This window comes from Neopsephotus bourkii, unplaced genomic scaffold (assembly GCF_033783945.1).
Source record: "Neopsephotus bourkii isolate Nb327-2 ecotype Australia unplaced genomic scaffold, CSIRO-AGI_Nbou_v1 NB_1423, whole genome shotgun sequence".
NCBI lineage: Eukaryota > Metazoa > Chordata > Aves > Psittaciformes > Psittacidae > Neopsephotus > Neopsephotus bourkii.
The window spans coordinates 4,305,667-4,324,176 of record NW_026901900.1 but is presented as its reverse complement, the minus strand read 5'-3'; the positions used below and the strand labels follow the sequence as shown (position 1 = coordinate 4,324,176).

Sequence of the window (18,510 nt, the reverse complement as noted above, 5' to 3'; positions counted from 1 at the left end):
TTACAGCAACCATAAAACGCACATTCACGTTCTGGAGAGCAAAGCTATGGAACAAGAGGCACAGCCTCAGGTTGTGGGGTCACTTTCACTCCCTCCCTCCCAAAGGTGCCTCTTTCTGCACCCTGCCAGGAAAAACAAAGAAACTGAATGTAAAAATGCAGCAATCTGGAGCTCCAATGCCCAAAACGTAGGTGTCTAATGCTGTTTTAGGCACTGCTGAGGGATCCAAGACATCTGCACAGGGCTGGCAGATACATCACCGGAGCCAGGGCAGGCTCCATCCCGGGATACCCCAGGGCATGGAATGCGGCACTCACGCCTACATTGGGCATCTGAACAGCTCCCCAGAGCACTGAGTGTTTGGACAGTTGGAGTTAATCATGGAAGGGAAACGGAGCTGCAGTGAGGTTTGGTAGCAGAGTGGGTAGAATGGGAAAGAGTCCGAGCACACGAAACAATCTGGCTTAGTCCGAGGGAGAAGGATGGGGAGGAGTACAGCTGCCAGCAGCTCAGAAAAGGCTTTCAAATTCCTTCTGCATCATGCTGAAGTTTAGTCATAAGTGACAACAGGGGACCCTGGGACAGCGAGATGCTGTCTGAAGGGTGTGATCTGCTGAGCTTTTAGACTCTGATGTGTTCCACATGCCTGAGCACCTCCCAGACATGTCCTCTGCACATGCTGTGCAGCCACATTATCCTCCCCATCTTGGGATGGGCATCTGGAAGTGCGGAGGGATGTTTTCAGCAGCCCACATCACAGTCTCAGGCCTGACCCCAGTTGTAAGTGGGAGTTTAAGCCCCAAACTTCCTTTCAGTGCTTTTGAAGCTGGGGGCTTGCAGGGGAGACAGGCTTCAGGTTTAGACCTCAGCTACTGGCTTAACCCTTTCACCCTGTGCCTGTCCTCCCTCCTTGGGTAAAACGAGGTATTTCTGTGCTTCCTTTGATGATGGCAACTTTTATGCAGCAATTAATTTTTCCAGTGGAGGAATAACTTAATCCTCTGAGGAGAGTGTGAGCCAGCCCCTCAAGCTTCCCATCCCTCCTGGCCCCTTTCCTCCCTTACCTCCTGCGACACAGATAGCCCCAGAGTACGGAGCAGCTCAGTGCCCTCCTTATCTCAGCCTTCCTCCTAAACACCCTGTTATAGAAAGAAAAGAAAGTAAGAAATAAGTAAATAAATGATAAATAAGTTGGTTAGAAACTTTTCCCAAGTATTCTCAGTTTTGCTGCTCCTGAGATACCAGCAAGGAGGAAATTGTGGGTCCTCGCCATGGCTTAGTTTATTCTCTAGATTGCACCTCCATCAGCAGCTTAATCAGTGCAAATCAAATTACTCCTCCTGTTTACTTATCTCCAAAGTGCTGGCACTGGCAAGCGGCTTATCTCATCATGGCAGGAGTCAGCGCCTTCCTTGGGGGTAGGACAGGAACTCCACAGAAGCCGCTTGTAGTGGGAGAAGGGGTACAAATCAGGAAAGCTCTGCTGGCTCTGCTCCCCAGCACCGATGTTACGCTGCTGCTTGCTAATGGTAGTGGGGGAAGCCAAAATGCGGGATGCCCAAGGGGTGGAGGCTGCCTCCTCCTTGTGAATGAGCAGCCTGGAAGCCGGAGTTTGCGATTTTGGCTGATTTGTAAAGAGGAGGTGGTGGTGGCCCTGTGCATTGCAGTGACATGTGGTTTGCAAGTGCGGTAGTTTGCAGAGCTGACACCGCATCCTTCATGCTGCTTCTGTGGTCAGTCCTCCCTCCTGCCTGGGAGATGAGGGCTATGTCATGGCAGAGGTGTGGGGTACAGGGACTGTGTGAACACATCCAGGAACACCTACACTCAGCGTACATTCAGCGTACAGCCAGAGCGTACACTGAGCGTGGCCCATGCTGATGCTGGGGCAGGGCATACTGTCAGCATCCAGGAGACCTGCATTTCACTCCCATGACGGAGTAAACTGGCTTCTCCCATTGCCCAGAGAAGCTGTGGCTGCCCCATCCCTGGCAGTGTTCAAGGCCAGGTTGGACACAGGGGCTTGGAGCAACCTGCTCTAGTGGAAGGTGTCCCTGCCCGTGGCAGGCGGTTGGGACTGGATGAGCTGTAAGGTTCCTTCCAACTCATTCTATGATTCTATGACTGCTTCATGCCTTAGTTCCCCCTTGGTGACAGTGTCTGCACACTGCTTTGCTATGCCCAACAGGGCAGCCTGTACAACACAGGCAGGAATATGCCTTCGTTATTCCTGCGTTTCACATCACCGGGAGCACGCTGGAGCCTAGGGCAACACCAACACGAGTCTGCCAGTGCCTGGGTAGATGAACTGAGCCTCCTCCTGCGAGTTTTATGTTGATTATGGGCCAAAAGCAGTGCTGGGTATCATAAGACACCCCGTGGGGGTCTCCCCCACCCAGCCAGGCCACCTTCACCTCTCGCAGGTCCGCTCTGTGCACCCACAGCCCCGAGGGGAATGCTGCTGTGCCAGAGCACAGCTCCCGGAGGGATAATCAGCCGAATCCCGTGTTTCCCTTGCAGTTTATGTGTCCAACCCGTACTAACCCTGCCAAGTGAAACGGGCGCCCTCCCCCGTCCGTCCCCACCCCTCCAGCACCGGGCCCGGGCGGGTCGGAGCCGGCGGCCGTGGGGCAGCCCTTGGCTGCTGTGGAGAGGGAGGGGAACGGGCGGGACGCGGGGCCGGGCCGGGGCGGAGCGGGGAACCGTCGCAGCGCCGGGAGGAAGCGGGGCTGAGTGAGGGCTGGCGCGGAGGCGCCTCACCGCCTGCTTGTTCTCCCCGCAGATCTTCCAATGGAGGCAGCTGGAGAACCTCTATTTCCGAGAGAAGAAGTTCTCTGTGGAGGTGCACGACCCGCGCAGGTGAGCGCCGAGACGGGACGAGAAGGGATAAGCGGTGCGGAGACGGGACGAGCGGTGCCGAGCCGGGCTAAACCGGACTGAGCCATTCCGAGGCGGGCTTTGCAGTGCCGAGCTATTCCCAGAAGGGCTAAGCCATGCCGAGCCAGGATGAGCCCTCTCGAGCTATTCCGTGCAGGGCTGAGCCGTGCCGAGCCATTCCGAGCCGGGCTTTGCAGTGCGGAGCCGGCTCTTGCCGAGCCATGTCGTGCCGAGCCGCGCTCCCCACGCTGCTGTGCGGCGCTGGCTGCGCTCCGTAACCGGGGAACCCCTAATGAAGAAGCAGCGGGCACCAAGCCGCGGGCTGCCCAGCGGGGCACTAAGGGTTCGGGTGGGTGTTTTCCAGGATGTGTATTCCCTGTGCTCCCAGCGGTATTTGTTTTCCCTCTGTTTTGGCTGCGGGCACCCCCATACATGCAGGGGGGAGTTGCCTTGTCCCCGTGTTGCACTTGGAGCCCGGAGATGGGCGCCAGATCTCGTACTCACATGTTTCCTTGTAAATAAATATTCAGTAGTGCAACTGAAAGGAATGGCACGGTACCAGGGCTTTACCGGCTGGCTGGATGGGAGCCCATCAGTCTTTTTGGCACGGGGGCCTTTCTTTTCCCTTGCTTTACAAACGTAACGCGGCAGAGAGCGAGTTCCAGTGACTGCTACATCTAATCGAGTGCATTCTGCACCCTCTGCTCGTGTGTGCTAGTGGATGGTGACTGCAGTGACTCGTGTGTGTGTGTGTTGCTTTGTAGGTTGTTCTCACTAAAAGCAATGTCCCGCTTGCAAACTGAGTATGAATCGCTCAGCTGTGAGCCTGTTTCACCTGTTTGCCATGCCTATCTGTCTGCTAATGCATGTACTTTTATTGGGAGAATTTTGCATGCAGTTTCTATGCTTATTTGCCCTGATAGAACACAACACACCAGTCCAACGGTGCCTGTCTCCATAGGTGCATTCTGTTAAAGCAGTAACTGAGCGAGCAGCTCTGATCTTGTGCAGCTCCAGGTCAGCAGAGCCTTGAGGCATCTGCTTAATTTTAAGCATGTAAATAGTAGTGTGAAACCAAGCAGAGCAAAGCTGAGAATACGCTGGGAGAGCTTCCAGCCACAGGACCTGCGGGTGCCGCACTCCTTCCCCACCAAACATCTGAAACTCATGCTGCAAGCCACAGGCAGCAAGAAGCCCCTCAGCATCTAGGCTGGCTCTTTCCTGGGAGCAGCAATCATAGAATCGTAAGATGGTTTGGGTTGGAAGGGATCTTAAAGCTCCTCCAGCTCCAACCCCTGCCACAGTCAGGGACACCTTCCACTAGAGCAGGTTGCTCCAAGCCCCTGTGTCCAACCTGGCCTTGAACACTGCCAGGGATGGGGCAACCACAGCTTCTCTGGGCACCCTGTGCCAGCGCCTCAGCACCCTCACAGGGAAGAGCTTCTGCCTAAGAGCTCATCTCAGTCTCCCCTCTGGCAGGTTAAAGCCATTCCCCTTTGTGCTCTTCCTGCATGCCCTTGTAAAACGTCCCTCTCCAGATTTACCCCTTTAGATATTGAAAAACTATTATAAGGCAAGGAAATAGTTATAATCACAAGGGAAAGAAACCACATAGCTCTGGGATCTCAGAATCATGATCTTTGCAACTCAGTGTCATGCATGAAATGTGACCACACAGAGGACCCTTCTCTGTGTTGTTTGTATTTAAATGATGGGAATTACTGACACAGAAGAGCTTCTGTTCATCATTTCATTGTGTTCAACACCAGGAGGACAAAACCCCATCCCAGGTTGTCAGCCTGGTACTTCCTCGCTACAAGGAAATGAATGTGGCTGGTTTCTGTACCCACAGAGTACCACCACCAGGGTCAAGACGGTGCTCTGTAAAGCAGCGCAGCACATTGCAGTTACATGGTGGGAACACAACTCTGGTTGTAGTCTCCTGGCCAAGCGGGATGGCCTTCTGCAAGGAGCTGTTTGGTATGTGGAGCTGGAGGAGCAGCCAACACAGTGCTCTCTCCACATTCCTCTCCATGTAGCCAAACCAGAGCCTGAGTCAGCGAAGCCACAGTCACAGGAGAGCAAGCAGTGCTCCATGGTTGTGGCCAGGGCTGGGCAGCACAATGTGTGTTTGTAAGCCCTGCCTGTGCCCGTGGCTTCCTGTCCTGAACAAGCCATTTAACGTCTCTGCATCGTGGTTGCTTATCCCATAAAAGAGGGAAATTATACATTTTAGGGGGTATCAGCAGGGTTAATTCCATAGGGGCATGCAGGGGAGCCATGGAGAAGAACACCTACGGGCCATGTCTCACAGGTCCCCAAAAGATAGCTGTGAAAAGCAAGTCCACAGCTCTGACCAGCTAAGTCTGCATTCTTTCTAACCGGGCTGCAGATTGATAGGAAGCATGTACAGATCCCCAAAAGAAAAATGATTGGAAATTACTGTTTTTAAAATGAGAAGATGAATGACTTGCAGAGAATGTTTGTGTGAGTTCAAAATGGGTAACAGCATTTGAACTGAATAGGATGACACCAGAATTAAGGCTTTAGCTCATGTCCAAGTGCCTTAATGCCTTAAAGCCTGATACACTGTGGTAGTTTATGGCCCTTAAACCAACATAAAGCATCCACAGTTGGATCCCATTTCCAGCTCCGTGCAGAGCAGCACACGCCCTCATTAGGACCATCAGCTGAGGTCCTGCTGCATCTGTAGAGAGCTTTCTCACAAGAACACTGCTCATAATGGGACCAGGTCTTCTGCTCCAGCCACACGGAAAGGACTCAGCACAGGGTAACACTGAAACATGAGATCCCAGCGGTTTCAGGCCTTGTTTGCATTGGCCGTGGCTGTTTTCTCAGAGATACTTCACTCCAATTTGTAGCTTTGCAATTGGACTGTAACGCATTTTGCAGCACTGAGAAGGCTCTGACACAAGAGCTGTCAGCCCTCACCCAGGCTGAAGTTCCCACTTTGCTGCAGAGCTTTGCTTTGCTTTGCTTTCACTCTTGCCTCTCTCACCACTTTCTTTGACCATAGGCCTCCCCATACTCTACTACAAGGCAGTAGCCCACAGACACAAGAGAAGAGGTGGCCAGTGCAGGTACAGGAGAGAAACCACTGTCTTAGCAAAGCTTGAGGACTTCTAAGTGCTGGTAAAAGAGTTGGCCATCCCTTGCAGTCCACAGTAGAACTCCTGGGCTGTCCTGCAGTGTCACCTCCACATCTGCATTGCACAGAATGCTGCTGGCTATGGATTGTGGCAGCCCCTCCACAGCACATCCTGCACTGGCCTGTCTACACCATCCATGTGCCTGTGTTACAGGCTGTAACAGAAGTGCCATGTTTCTGAGCTAGCCTCTATACCCATTCTCACATCATAATCGTACTCCACCACAACTCTTCTTAACAGACTGGAGAGGAGGACCTCATGTATCTGGGGCTCTGTAGGTTGGTGGCTTGGTTTACTCCAGCCAGTGCTGCATCCCTGCAGTGGAAGGAGTTCTGCAACCAGGACACTGTGTGGGGGGGTGTCAGCGGCTGGAGCTGAGGGTGGGAAGGAATACTCAAGCAGTTCTGTACAGCTGTGCAAGCATGGGGAAGCCTAACCTGTTCCTTTTGCTAATGATTGAGGACAATTGGGAGTCACAGAGAGGAAGCATTTGGTTCTTATTTTTCCTGGGTTTATATTCACTCAGCTAATTGCTGAGTCACATTCTTCTCTCCAGGGCACAAAGCAGCCCTCTCCAAGCCCCACAGCTCCCCTTTCCCATTACACCTTGGCAAGTCCTGCTACATCTGTTTACAGCTGAGGAAATAAAGGTATTTTAAGAGCTTCTCCCACATTCCCTAAAGCAGCCATTGATCCAATGGATCTTTAGTTGTCACCTGGGTCCTAATATATGACAGCCACTGTCCAAAGCTAGAAGTAGTGGAGGGTGTGAGGACTTTGCCTTGGCTGTCTCAGCGATTGAAGAGACACACAGGATTCACACACACTTTGGCACTGGTGACTCCCCTGGGACACATAGCAGGTCAGCATCAGCTCAGCCAAACCCAGGAATACAGTCTGAACTGGATTTTTAGTCCTGTTAGCTCCTCTGGAGCTTGCTAACTTGAGGAGTTATTTAGAGTAAATGCTTTCCTGGCTGATTGGCTCTTTACTGCTGTTCTCTTAAGCATTTTTTTCCCATTAGCATAAGGGTGTGCACAGTAAAGACAGCAGCTTTTACTATTAGGCCTGTGGTAGGTTTTGCTGTAGAAAACAACCTGAAGAAACCTTGGAATAACCCCAGTTAAATCTTTTCACTCCAGGGCATCTGTGACCAGGAGGACTTTTGGGCATAGTGGCATTGCTGTGCATACGTGGTACGCCTGTCCAGCACTAATAAAGTCTATCTGGGCTATGGCCATTAGTCAACATCAGTTCTACCTGGACAGAAAGCAAAGCAAGGTAAGCATGGTGGAGGTGGGAAGTGCATGTTGTGGTGGGTGAGTCCTTCTCAAGTCCTCCCAGTCACAGCAAGGCCAAGTCCAGATGGTGACTCCTTTCCTGCCCTCCCATTCCACTTGAGGTCAAAAAAATGGGCAGATTAACTCAAAATATCTACTGGCTTTGGCCAGATTGAGGGAATTTGTATCAGATCCATGTCTATGGGAGTGAGGATTGAGGGAAAGGTTGTACTGAACTGTGGCCAAAACGGAGGAGACAACGTTTATAAGCAGATAGGGTCACATCCCTGTCTGGATGGTTTCCACGTCTTCTGTACTTGAAGTCTGTCATAAAGTTGGGGCAGCTTCCAATAACTGAGTTTAAAGTAGCTTCACACTCTGTACCTGTGTCTGAATCTGTCCCTTGCTTTCTACTGTTGTATTTCCTAGAAATGAGGGCTAGAGGTATTATTTCTCTCTCCACATAGAATATCACAACAGCAGGGGGGCAGGTTCTGACATCCTGGCCTTAAAAGAAACTGTCTCAATCTGGTGCTGCACAAAGGGCAGCTCAATACACAAAAGAAACCACCTTGAAACCAGAGGAGTGTGTGTTCTTCCTCTAATTCCTTTCATCAGCAGGAACTTTAGGCATACCCAGAACAGCAGGAGATTGCTTTGATGACTTTGAGAACACTTTGAGGCAGAAGAGAGACTTCTCATGCAGACAGCCCTCTCCACATGAGCCTGCTGGTGTTTAACTTTACAGAGAGGTGACTCAGTACAGAGTCTGTATTGAATGAGCACTTTCTTATACAGCTGCCTGCATTGTTCCCCATCCCTGTGAGATGGCAGGTCCTCCAAATGGCTGAAACAGTCTTAACATCATGCTACTCCTGAAAGCACTGCCTGCATTTTCAGGCAGGGGCTGCTCCCTCCCTTGCACAGCCCATGGACATATGAGGTCCCTTCATGATCCAGTTCAGACCACTAAACTGGCAGAAAAATACTTCCTATTTTTTATTTGCTGCATTATTTTTCTGCCAGTTCAATGTTTTGGCTTGCTGAAAGTACATGAAGGGCCATCAGTGTGCTATTAGTCCAGCTCACTCTAAACCGTCTGACATTGCTTTCCCATCATGATCTCTGTGACTTTATTGAGTGGACAGTACTTTTGGGTGCCTTGGGCAGCACACACGGTTACACTCACTTTGGCCATATACCATTTCATGCAAAGAAACAGGATTCTTCATAGTTGCTGTGAGCTGTATGGAATTTAGGGGCCTAGATAACTTCCCACCCCTAAGTGCCAGTTATGACTATGAACAAAATGCACCCTACACCAAGTACCACTTTCCTGTCCCCCTCCTCTGCACCAGGGCAGTGCACAGCCCTCTCTGTTGTGCTCTCAACAAAACCAGCTCAGCAAACAAACACAACTTTATATTTTTCTGTGCTTTTAGCCAGCTGGATTTGCTGATCTAACTGCAAGGTATTTAGGTCACAAGCAACCCACAAACAAAAGGAGATTCCCTCCTCCTCCCACTTCTTTGCTAAGAAACTGGGTCTCTTAAATGCCCAGCACTTCCCATCAGTGGCTCCTTTTGTTGTTGGCAGATTGTGTTTCAATCTGATCTCCCCTCTCTCACACTCCTACAGACAGCACCATCCACCAGCCCCCATTTGTCAGCCTGTCACATCTGCCATCGTCTCAGTGTGCTTTGTCACAATAATGCCAGTGGTCATGCTGAGGCTTTGAAATGAAGGCCTACGAAATATCTGTGTCCCTTTCTCTTAAGGGAGCTGGTATTTTACTCTGTTGTCCTTGTCTTTGACGTGACACTATCGAGATTGATAGATCCATCAATTTGAATTGATCAGTTCATCCTGCTGGTCACTCCAGGACACAGTACTCATGTGTGCTTTGCTTTTTGAAACCATGAAACAGAGTGGGGTGTTGTGAAATGTCTTCATTTCGGCTCTCAAGGGCTTAAGACAAACATTTATTTGAGTTTCGGGTTGCATGGGCTTGCATCCCCTTAAATCTCAGGCCCCACTTCAGCTGAATCCCCAACTTCAAAGCAAAACTTAGATATTCCTTTCTTTTATGTCCAAACTTGCCATTTCATATAGTTTTGACAAAAGAAAGAATAGTGAAAACAGACTTAGAAGAAAAAGCCTGCTGGAGCTCACTGCATCTGACCCTTCACTCTAGGGATGGAGGTTAAGTGGCAGGAGATACAAAGCAGTGATAAAGCAAGCTTGAACTCTGTGCTCCTCATGTAACAGGGCATCAGTTGGATCTGCACCGTTCCACTGGACAACCCCATTAATGTGGTTTTAGAAAGAAATAAAACCAGGCTTGCCTGGATTTTGACCATTTTGCAAGGAAATGAGGTCCCAGCCTTTCTTGCAGCCCCACTTCCCACTGAACTCCTGCCAGCTTACCCATTTCCCAGCATCTCCTCCCTGCTGATCTGTCTCTCCCTGCAACCAAAGCGTAATGTGGAGACTGAGAAGGTGCCCACAGTTAACATGTCAGTGTGCAGAACACCTGTCAGCTTCCCTTGTTTTCCAGAAGAGAGATGCAGCAGGACTTCAGGGCATGTCTTTGCTCCATTGACTGCACTAAGTCGAACATTTGGCTTAGAAGGCTTGAGAAGTCCCATTTTGTGGGAATTTCCAACAGCATGTTCATCCAAGTGTGAGGCTTTTTGGCTGAGTGGACCAGTAGAGAATAGGCCAAGGGTTTCAAAATATCACCTGCATCAAAGCCCCATCACTGCAGGCAAGAGGGATAATGCTCATCCTCCTGCAGCTGTGGAAGGAGCAGGGACACTGAGCTCTTGGTGAGCCCTTGGTGAGCCCCAGCACCCCAGCAAGTGAGACCCATCCTGGACAGGGCCAAAGAGCCAGGAGGGCCTCCAGCTCCAGTGTCTTGGCTGCCTTCCTGCCCCCATTGTTGCCTGTTTTTCTCATCGGTGGCATGATTTAGCGTGAGGTGGGAGGGGGGTTGGAACCAGATGATCTTAAGGTTCTTTCTAACCCTAACTATTCTAGGATTCTATAAATCCATCCCCAGTGTCCATCTACTCTTGCATTTCACTGATGGATTCATCTTCACCCTCTGACCTTGTCAGAACAACACAGGGGATCGGCTTGGCCCCATGCTTTGAAATAACTCATGAATGAGCCAGTATCCCTCCATGGAAATGAGACTTGGCAGGTCTGTGCTAAGTGCTTGAAAGGTTCTGAGCCTGGAGGGACTGCAGGGCCCGAGGGAGCGCTAATGGGATGTAATCTAGCTTTCCACTATTGTGCTGTCAGTACAGAGTCTAGCCAAGACCTTGTGCTGGCTGCTGCTCAGTGGCCTGTATGAAATGAGCTGTTGGTCTGATTCCTGCCTCTGATGAGCAGCTGGCCAAAGCACAAGACCACCCGATGCTGATGGGCATTGCTGTAGGGAGCAGAGGCAGCAGGGACTGAGCAGCATGGGAAATTAACCCCATTCCTTTCAGGAGATGTTCCATTCCCACTGTTTAGTGCAGGGCACTCTTGGCACAACTGCAGTCAGATCTAAAACCTTCTCCTATGGCTGCAGCAGGTTTCATAGAATGATAGAATGGTTTGGATTGGAAGGTACCTTCAAAGCTCATCTACTCCAGTCCCCTGCAATGAGCAGGGACATCTTCAACTACATCAGGTTGCCCAGGATCACATCCAGCCTGGCTTTGAATGTGTCGGGGATGGTGCATCAGCCACCTCTCTGGGCAACCTGTGCCAGTGTTTCACCACCCTCATTGTAAAGAATTTCTTCCTCACATCCAGCCTGAATCTCCTCTGTTTTAGTTTAAAACCACCACCCCTCATTCTACTGCAACAGGCATGGCTAAAAAGTCTCCCCCCATCTTTCCTGTAGCCCCCTTTTAAGCACTGAAAGGCCACAGTAAGGTCTCCCTGGAGTCTTCTCTTTAGATTGTATCCTCCGTGGAGGAATCTCACTCTGCCCTGCTGATCCCTGCTCTTTGGTTTGGTTTTCCTCTCTCCTGGCTCAAGGGATGCCAGGCTATGGTGTTGTTTCATGTTTTCATTTGCCCTGTGTAGGGCACACATCCAGGCAGTGCTGGCTTGGCTCATCAGCCATGACCACAGGAGCTGCATTGCCTTTGCTCAGCACTTTTAGCTGGTGCCTGGTCAAACAGGTAGTGCCAGAGCGTGCTGTAATTTGCAGTCTGAATATGAGTGGAAACAAACTATAGGGCTTCTTGCTGTAACTTTCCTGTAAATACAGGAAAACCACTGCCTTGCAGGATCGGTCTGTGCAGACTTGGGATTTGCACCTTTCCTAGACATCACTGCAAGGACTCAGGATATTGGGTTAGGCAGATACTGGGTTCGATCAGTTATGGCTGTTCCTGGGGTTATCCAAGGTATGCATAACCCTGCATTTATCACCTGCAGGGGATAAATCAGCAGGACAGCAGCACTCTGAAGACTTGTTATTTCCAAAGATGTGGCATTGCAGCAAGACAGCAGTTCATGCTCAGGCTCCTCATTGAGATTTGAGTAGCAGGAAATCTCATGTTAAAAAGCAGTGATTTTCCTCTTCACCTAGCACTAACCTTCCAGAGCTATTTGGAGAACATATTTCACAGACCTTGTTTCTGACCAGAAACATCAGGTTCAAGAAGCTAAAAGAGTGTTATCCTTCTCCTGGGGCTGATTTTGGGAAGGAGCAGTTGGAAACGAGAAGTGTCTAGCTGTCTAGTTGTAGCATTAGTGTAAGAGGGTCAGAACTGGTTGCCTGATCTGCTCTGACATCTTGGCAAGTAGTTAAGCCTCTGCACTCAAATGAGTTAGTGCACACACTCGGTTCTTGGCGTTATTGTGGAAATAAGCTTGTGAGGCACTTGGATACCTCTGAATGGTAATGATGGAGCGTATAGATACCCAAGAGTATTAAATGATGATAATACTTCTGAGGGTATTTTCAGTGTAAGGCTTTCCCAGTGCTGTCTTCATTTGCAGTCTTAATCTTAAAAATACAGTGTGCAGCAGGGAGGCATTTTACTTTCCTTGTTACTTCAGTGATGTGCAGACAGAGGCACAGGATCACTAAGAACTTAACCTTAAGTGTCTTACCCAAAGCATCACAACAGATCATTGGCAGAGCTAAGTGCAAAGCTCAGTTTGGTGAGCATTAAGCCATCAGTTCAGCCTTAGTTCTTGTTAAACTGATTCCTGCTCCTGAAGATGTGAAACACTGAAAATCCCACCATGGCAAGCGTTCCTTCTAGTCCCATCTTATATTAGGCCCAGTGGGAACAGATCACACGCTGGTATGTGGATGTCAGTCAGCTTCTGATTTGTTAGCACTGTAATGACGAACTGTATGAATGAACTGAGAGTCTCTTCTGGCCTGAGAAGGTGCAGAGGTGAACGTTCAGGTGAGGCCCTGTGAGGCCAGGGTAACTGAAGCTCAGCAGCATGGGGCTTGCAAGATTTGGGCAGTGGGTTGAGTTCCAGGCTCCCTGCATTTGTAACTGAGGAGCAGACATGAGGGTCAGCAAACAAGCAGCTGATTTCCAGGCTGGAGATGAAATAGCAGTGATTTTTGTGTGCCATGTTACAGACAGTGAGCTTCTTCCTGACTGTCAGTTCCCCCCTTGTTAGCATGGCTTGTTACCTGAAGCAAATTCAGTAAGCAGTACATAAAATAGGGCTCACAGCATAAGCATTAGTTCAGAATTGAAGTGCTTGGAGATGACCCCAGTGAGAAACAAAATGGAGGACTGGAGAGGATTGTTCTGATGTGGCACTTGCCATTTTTAGGTGACCCTAAGGCCCTACTGGTCAGAAAAAGGACTGAAAAATACCCATGGCCACCCAGGACACCCTCACATGTAGGGTTCTTCCCAATAGTGCTAGGGATATACCTGAATGTTCTTAGTCCTTTTGTCTATGTTAAGCACTTGCTAGAGGCTGGAAAATGGATTGCAGATAGATGGTGAGCTACTAACAGCAGCGTTTGTATTGCAGAGGCAAGGCAGCCACTGGGACTGAGTGAGCCCAACCCTGCAAGCAGCCACCATGCCCATTTCATTGCTCAGTGCCACTCTAACCCCCATGCCCTGAATGTTTTCTGCCTTCAATGGCTCTGTGTGCATAAACACATCTGAGCTCACTGCTCAGTGAAGAGAATGTTCTGGAGTGATCTCACCTGAACTTTCTGGGCATCTTGTTTTCTCAAATCCTTCCATCACCAATGGAGAAAGGATGACATCTTAGGAAGTCAACTCATTCCCTCCTAAGATACAAAGAGGATGAGATGATCACTGGAGGTCCCTTCCAGCTGAAATCTCTTCTCTTCCTCTCTTCTCTCTTCTCTCTTCTCTCTTCTCATTTACACATTATGCATGTTTACTTTCCCCTGGAGGTGTCCAGATAGGTGACAGTTGGTAGTGTACCCTGGGTGACTCCTTTCCCTAGTGTGACCAGTTACTGAGCTGGGACTGGGTCTTGTTTCTTGCTGAAGTAATGTTAATGCTTTGGAAAGGTCCTCACGGTAGGGGCAGCTTGTTAGTCTGGGCCATAATCTGAACACATTTTCCTGCCAGTATTTTCTTCCATCTTCTCATGACAGCCCCTTTAAGTCATGTCCCCACCATGTCTTGGTCCAAAACAGATTTGGAAATGCCCCTCCTGTGCTCTTTTAGGTGCTAGAGATGGTCTGTAGCCTTCGGGCATTGCAGGTTGGCATTTCTGAAGGTTTCTTATTGTATGTGGTAACACAGTGAATCCATACCTAGTTTGTTTAAGAGGGAAAAATGTGCATGGCAAAGCAGAGAAAATAAACAACAGGAAACAATGCCAGAATTGTACCCACTGAAGAATGTAAAAAGTGCAGCAGTGAATCCCGTGCCAGATTGCTTCTATTCTTGTAAAAGTATCCAAGTTTGCTCTGGAGGCCTGTTTCCTGCCACAGCAAAAAGACTTTTTCCTTCTGTGAGCTTCAGAGAAGCAGTTTTTAATAGCTCATTACTAACTCCTGTGTCCATGTCCAGTCCAAGATTCATGCTGCAAGAAGCCTGAGCGAAATTGCGATTGACCTGACTGAAACTGGAACACTCAAGACCTCAAAGCTGGCCAACATGGGGAGTAAAGGCAAGATTATCAGTGGTAGCAGCGGGAGTCTTCTGTCATCAGGTAGGTCCTTTATCCTGTAACTGGAGAGACTATGGTGGAAGGGCCATGGCCATGGTGTGATGGGGAGCTGCACTGCAGAAATGAAAGTCACTTCCCTTTAGCCTTTCTGTCTATTCAGGTGTCTGTCTCTCAGCACATTCCTCCACAAACAGCACAAGCAGCAGCCTCCCCTTCTGTCATTACCACCACTCATTTCCTCTTTGGCCCCAGGATGTCATCTCCAACCTCTCACTTTCCAGCTGAGACCATGTCTGCCTTCACAGTTTCTACCATAATCACCCCTTGGCATCCAGTTCACCCCTAGGCAGACGTGTTTGTGAAGGAGTCCCCAGCCAGCCAGTGGGAAGCTGAAGCTGGAAATTGCTGATGTCCCTCAGCAGTGTTGGGGCAGGGTGGCTTCTTCACAGAGTGCACATCTGCTTTGCTTGTCTATTGCTGAAGTTTGGCTGAGGTCCCAGGCTCCAAAGAGCTATTTCCTAGCACTCTCTACCAAACTAGTAGGTTTCTTTTTGTGGCTTAGAGCACCTTCCTGTATGAGGAATAAATAATCTGTGAAAGAAACCCCAGAGAAGTTGATACAGAGGAGAACTAGTGCATAGAAGAAGAGAAGGACCAGAAAAGGGGATTCAGGAGGTTTTATCTCATTGATACTCTTACATCAGCCTGAACCAGGCAAGCTGTGTGTAAAACAGTGCTAAATGTCACTCCAGGAGCAAAGCAAGGATTGATAGTTTGCAAAGAGCCTGAAGCTGCTCAGGTGAGCAGCTCTTCAGGAGGGCAAGGTTGCTGGTATCCCTGTAATTAGCAGTTTCAGTCAATTAAATGCCTTCTGTTAAGCATCACATCAAGTTAGCAAAACTGTGTTGAGGTGTGTAACAGTAGAGAATAACCGTGCTTGACAAAGGGAAGAGTCTATCTAAGAACACCGATGCTTTAAAACTGAACCCACACTGGTGTAGCCATCAGCTTTGCACCACTGTATCCTTCCTGTCTCTTAAAACCCGCACTTTCCTGCTTGGAAAATACCCAGCAAGGGGTTAAAATGTTCAGTGTTTACAGAGCTCTGAGCAGCCTGCTGTGCCTTCCTTGCCTTGCCTGCAAACAGAGATGCCTTTCTGCTCCTCAGTCTTCCTGACAAAGCACACAATCCACCGTCTGTGCCTCCCATCGCTCAGGGAGCTGCAGTAGCTGAGAGCTCCCAGACCGGTGTCAGGTTGTCAGAGCTCTTTATTTGTTTGGCATTTTTTCCAGCTCTCCTGCTGGAAAGTAAATAACGTGAAGTGCCCCAAGGAAGTTCTTTAGGTCTTTTCAAGACCGAAGCCTCCTGGGCACCATTCCTAAGTTTGTGAGAGCTACTTGGTAGTAATCCTGTTTTCATGTTGATACGCTGACTTTTGGCCGTCATGGAAAGAAGCATGGGGGTCTGTTTCTGCTCTCACACACAGAGAGAACACTAGCCAGGTGAAAGCCAGCAGAAAATTAGGCCCAGGAAAGCTTCAGCACCTCTCAGGGTTATGTAGATGGAAATCCCACACTGGGAGCTGCCCATGCTTTGATTTCTGCATTGTTTTTTGCTCCCTTCTGTCTGAACGTGGGGTTTGTAGACTCAGCAGAGCTGCAGTAGTGGCTAGACCCATGCAGAGTTCATTCACCAGGTGAGTCATTTCTTCAGGCCTGGGTAGGTGGATCTGTCTGCCTGAGGGCCCGTGCAGGGCTATGTGAACCTCTCTTTCAGTGCCGCTGGTGGGCCAGGAGCATAGCTCCCTCCAGATCCCTGTGTTCAGACCTGCCTTTTATATCCTACTAGCTGGGAGGACAGGGCTCTCCCCGAAACATTAAGGAGAGCTGTGGGGTTTGCTGTGTGCCTTCCAGCAGCTGTGAGCAGCTGCCAGGAAGTAGGGAGAGAAGACATCTGACAAAGATTCCAGACAGATACCATAGAATTGGAGACCCTGGACTGCTTCCAGTCACCCTCTGCTCCAAAAGCCCCTTCCCTCATCCCAGCTGGCAGAGGTAACCTAGCCCTGTCCCACTGCATGGGAGGGGCCATTCACTGCCTGTCCCACTGGACATAGTCACTGGCTCCATCCCAACCTTTGCATTTCCTCCCATTGTGCCAGAGATTATCGGCATACAGTCACAACAATGATGGGTTATCGTGGTCCAGCCTGCGTGCTGGAGAGAATAAGTGCAAATGATTAAGTGGCCACAGTAGATTTCCAGGCTATAAATACCCTGAGTGACTTGCAATCACAAGGGCAGGACTGAATGTTTGCCCCCACTTCCCTACTGTTCTCAGTCCTTTTTTTCCTGGAAATTACTTGTAGTCATTTCCTCTCAGCATCTCAGTCCTCCTCACTGGAGGGGCTGTCAGCACCATGAGGAGTGTGCTGAAACTGGCATGGGGTTGGAGCAAGGCTGCAAGGAAAATCTGTTGTGGCTGTCACACTGTCTGGTGAAGATCCTGCAGTGCAGGGTGAGGCACTCACTGCCCCACATCACTTACAGCCTCAAGACACAGTGGGGGAAGATGGAGTTTTACACTGGGACAGTGGTCACAGCAGTTTAGGGCCAAAGCCTGAACTCCATGTTTCACAGGCCCTTGGTCTCAGTCTCTGTCCAGTGCAGAGTTGTAATTGAGGTAACTGGTGCTCCCAGGTACATTTCTGACAAGCTGACTCCTTAACTTCTGTCCTCATTTTGGCTTTGAAGGGGACTCCCAGAACAGTGAGCTGCTGTGATTTAGCTCAGGGATCTGCTCAGGACCTCTGGGACATCCCTGGGCATCTGGGGCAAGGTTTGCCCCTGAATAAAAGCTCTACTTTCACAGTGGCAGGAACCTTCATCAGAGATAACTATCAGAACAAAATCAAGTCAGGCCTAAGGTGGGTTTTTCCTTTGGAGCAGTCTGTGCCATAAGAACTCTGGAGGGCTCCTGGCCAGTGATGAGCCCCTCTGTCACTGTTGTTCTGAACACCAGACTACCTTCTTCATCCCAGAGATGTCACAGAGGAACACCTGTGCTTCAGCTCTGCAGCAGTGCTCAAGCATCCTCTGTCTCAGTGACTCCCATTCCTTCAGCAGCCGTGGAGGTTTCGGGCTCGGGGACCTGTTTACATGTGAAATGCCACAACAGAGCCCAGGCAGCTGGTTCTCCATCCAGAAGGGTTGTATCCCAGCTGGATCAGCTGGCGGGTGCCAGAGCAGATGAACAGCCCTTGCATGGCCCGTGAGCACGGGGGGCCATGAAGACAAGTCTCCCACAGGATATGTGAGTGCATCCTGTGTGGAGCAGCTCCAGCTGGAGGATATCCTATGTGTCAGGCCGAGACTAGAGATAGCGGCTGTCTGAGGTTACTGGCTGTTGTGTGCTGACATCCTGGCTTGGTGAGTCAGCCCGGGCTCTGGCACCGAGCAAGCGTGGGGGGACCTTTCCTCTCTGCTCAGGGGACAGCCATGCATAGGGGACATCAGCCAAGTGCCAGCAAGCCAGAGCCAGCAGCCAGATGTAGCGTGAAGCGTTTGCCATATTTAGATATGTTTTTCCTGGAGAGGGAAGCTCATAAAATAAGGAATAGAATCATAGAATCATCTGGGTTGGAAAAGAACTTTAAGATCATCAAGTTCAACCATTACCTCAGCACTGCCAAGGCCACCACTAACCCATGTCACTGAGGGCCTCATCTACATGGTTTGTGAACACTTCCAGGGACAGTGACTCCATTACTGCTTGGGCAGCCTGTTCCAATGCCTGACAATCCTTTCAGTGAAGAAACTTTTCCTAATAAAATAGATGCCTGGATGCTTTTGCCTTGCTGCTGCTCAGCCACCTTGTTGCATTTGATAGGACAAGAGGAAATGGCCTCAAGCTGCACCTGGGGAGGTTTAGGCTGGTTATTAGAGCCTTGGCTCCCTCTGCTCTTCAGCATTCCATCTATCCTCCCTGCTTGTTTTCATCCTTCTCACATATACCTTTTCCAAGCTGACATCACTGTGCT

The 18,510-nt window shown here is 49.8% G+C and overlaps 1 protein-coding gene across 7 annotated transcripts in view; it reads left to right on the top strand.

The window, feature by feature from the left end:
* FRMD4A (FERM domain containing 4A) overlaps window positions 1–18,510 on the top strand; it is a 374,382-nt gene that overhangs the window by 330,590 nt on the left and 25,282 nt on the right. For all 7 annotated transcript variants that reach the window (XM_061368139.1, XM_061368140.1, XM_061368141.1 and 4 more), the window contains 3 exons: window positions 2,783–2,859; window positions 7,190–7,328; window positions 14,371–14,512. In XM_061368139.1, coding sequence (XP_061224123.1) covers window positions 2,783–2,859; window positions 7,190–7,328; window positions 14,371–14,512 — 358 coding nt within the window. The remainder of the gene's footprint in view (window positions 1–2,782; window positions 2,860–7,189; window positions 7,329–14,370; window positions 14,513–18,510) is intronic.